This window comes from Quercus suber, unplaced genomic scaffold (genome assembly GCF_002906115.3).
Source record: "Quercus suber isolate HL8 unplaced genomic scaffold, Cork oak 2.0 scaffold_986, whole genome shotgun sequence".
Taxonomy (NCBI): Eukaryota; Viridiplantae; Streptophyta; class Magnoliopsida; order Fagales; family Fagaceae; genus Quercus; species Quercus suber.
This window is the reverse complement of record NW_027070401.1, coordinates 130,628-133,236: the sequence shown is the minus strand read 5'-3', so window position 1 is coordinate 133,236 and position 2,609 is coordinate 130,628. Positions and strand designations below refer to the sequence as shown.

Sequence of the window (2,609 nt, the reverse complement as noted above, 5' to 3'; positions counted from 1 at the left end):
AGGAATTGCATGGCAATGTGGAGGTAAGGGTTTTAAGATTCGATTCTTATTACCAACTAACCGAAAGAAAAACACTTTGTAACTCATAAAACAAGAACCATCTTTCATACACTAATAACTGCGACCAAAGTCCAACCCTTTGTACATAAAGGGCACCTACTTTTGTGATCTTCCTCACATAAGACATTCAGACAACAAACTAGAAATTAAGCAGCAATACAAGCAGAAACACAAGGTCCACCATATTACAAGAACTCGCTGATTGACCTTTATTCAACATTTACACAATACAGAGGCAACAGAGCTTGAGCTACCTCTTTAGATAGAGGCTGTTGTTGGTGATGGAACCCAAACAAGGTGATGTTTTGCAAGGAAATGGCATACTGAAGTCGAGCCGTACTTGGGACCAAGTTCGCGGAATACAATGTGATTAGGGTCCCAACCAGAAGTGTTGTGGCAAACAGCAGCAGATTCCACCTTATGTCCATTCTCACCACCAAGTAAAACCTTGAAAATCTTGGTATTCTCTGTGAAGTGGCAGAAGAAAGTCAGATAAGGGTAAGGCAAAGGATGACAAGCAACCCATTTAGGAGCGTAAATTTCCTTTGAAACTCTCAAAACACTATAATTCTGTGTCAAGGCAGTTGACATTGTGGGGTGTACTGTAGTTGTCAGAACATTCGGGTTAGCCCATGAGCCCATTACTCTATGCACAAAATCAAGCATGGACTCTAAAGATGTAGCACAGAGCTTGATCTCCCCTGGGATGTGTGTAACTTCACATTCATGGAGTGTGGCTTCCATGGCTCTGGCACTGGGAGAATCTATAGGGACTGAGAAGAGTGGAAGGATGTTTGGGAGTTGGGCCATGGAGAAAGGAATGTAATCAGCTTCTTCTCTAGGCAAGAACTGAGGAAATTCTTTTACGGGAAAGTAAAGAGGCATTATATTCCCCACAAACAAATCTTTTACGGGGAATAAGCCTACTGCTCCGAAGAGATGAGATGTTGACAATGGCTTCATTTTATTTTCTTGCACCATCACTGATTCTTTAGAGTACTCTTCTCCATATGCTGTTATGTAACCATCTTTTGTGTCTTTCGAGTGTTGCTTAGGTACATTCTTCATTTCATTAGCATGGTCGCACTGTAGACAAAAGCTCAAATATCATTATGGCCACGTACATTGCAAACCAGACTCCAACAATTAGCTTCAATAAAGTGTAAATGTTTCTTTTTTTATCCCAATTTTTTAAGAAGATAAATTATAATTAGAGAAATATCACTTTTACATAGGGTCTATTGAGTGCACGTGGGCACCATAATCCAGTTCATAAGCAAATTCCATATATGTGCTTGTTATATGTTTTGTCCCAGACTAGTAAAGAATTCTAATTCAAATAGGATTAGGAATTAGAGGTGGTTGGCTTGCCTATAAAAACAAGGAGTTGATACTGCATAGGGTGTGCCAAAAAAAGAAGACAAGAAAACAAGAAGATTTTCTTTTGTAGTGAAAAAATAATTAGTGTTGCTGTCTTTTAAATATTTAGAAGACAGCAACGCTAATTGTTGTAATTGATTTAACAGTAGTGAATTGATTCGAAATTTGTCTTGTGATTTTTTCTTTCAAGAAGAAATGTTTTCTACATAAATATTTATGTTTTTATGTGTGATTGCTATTTTGAATTTAATATGCATCTTCTATATATGCCAAAGTTTCTATCCTATATCATGTACCACCAATGAACTTGTGACACGTGTCTCTTAATGTCATGTGGCACTTTTTTTTTTCCAACCCTTAGCAAAAAGACTCTTCCTCTTTTGCTTTTCTTGATAATTTTTCAATCAGAGAGAGAGAGAGAGAGAGAGAGAGAGAGAGAGAGAGAGAGAGAGAGAGAAATTGCTTGTGGCTAAAATATTTGTTGTGGCTAAAATATTTGGTTACTTAGTTTTCTCACTCTGTACTGCTAGAAATTAAAAGACATGTCATAAGTTTACCAGCGGTACATGATGTGGGACAGAGGATGCACCTTCGTCTATCATTGACTCCACTTTTATCTTTTAATGGTGCAATAATAACATATCACTTTAATAGTTGTCAATTTGTTGTGCAAATTTTTGTCCCTAAACTACTTGGGAAAAAATGTTAATTAAGTAGCGTAAGCTTTCAAAAAGGTGTAATATCAAACAGAAAAACTAACATGCTTTTTGTCCTCCATCTCAGAGTCTTTGGAGACTGAATTAGTTTCATGGCTAGCTGAGCCATGTTGGTCTATCATCTCCACTTGTTTCCAGTCTTGTTTTGCTACATCCCTTGCTCCATTGCCATGGTCGCACTATAAACAAACATAACCAAAGATAAAACTTAAAATTGTTGAACTTTCATGCGAAATTTAGCTCGAGATTAATAGGGAGCGAAAACTAAATGCTTTAATGAGAAGGCATATATGAATTACCATTAAGAACAGAAAATTAAATAAGAGCATCCAATATGCTAATCGGAGAGCCATAGTTCTTTCAGCTTACACCACTGTCTGTCTATTGTATTGAATTTGAGTGAGTGAGACTTCAAGAACTATGCTACGTTTTATAGCCATAACGGCTTCACAG

At 37.1% G+C, this 2,609-nt stretch overlaps 1 protein-coding gene across 1 annotated transcript; it reads right to left on the bottom strand.

Moving 5' to 3' along the window:
* Positions 1-318: 318 nt before the first annotated feature.
* LOC112035045 (BURP domain-containing protein BNM2A) lies at positions 319-2,509 on the bottom strand. The gene is made up of 3 exons (XM_065768682.1): positions 2,456-2,509; positions 2,201-2,335; positions 319-1,146 (listed from the first exon to the last, which is right to left on the bottom strand). The coding sequence occupies exons 1-3, from the start codon at positions 2,507-2,509 to the stop codon at positions 319-321; spliced, it is 1,017 nt and encodes a 338-aa protein (XP_065624754.1).
* Positions 2,510-2,609: the final 100 nt, after the last annotated feature.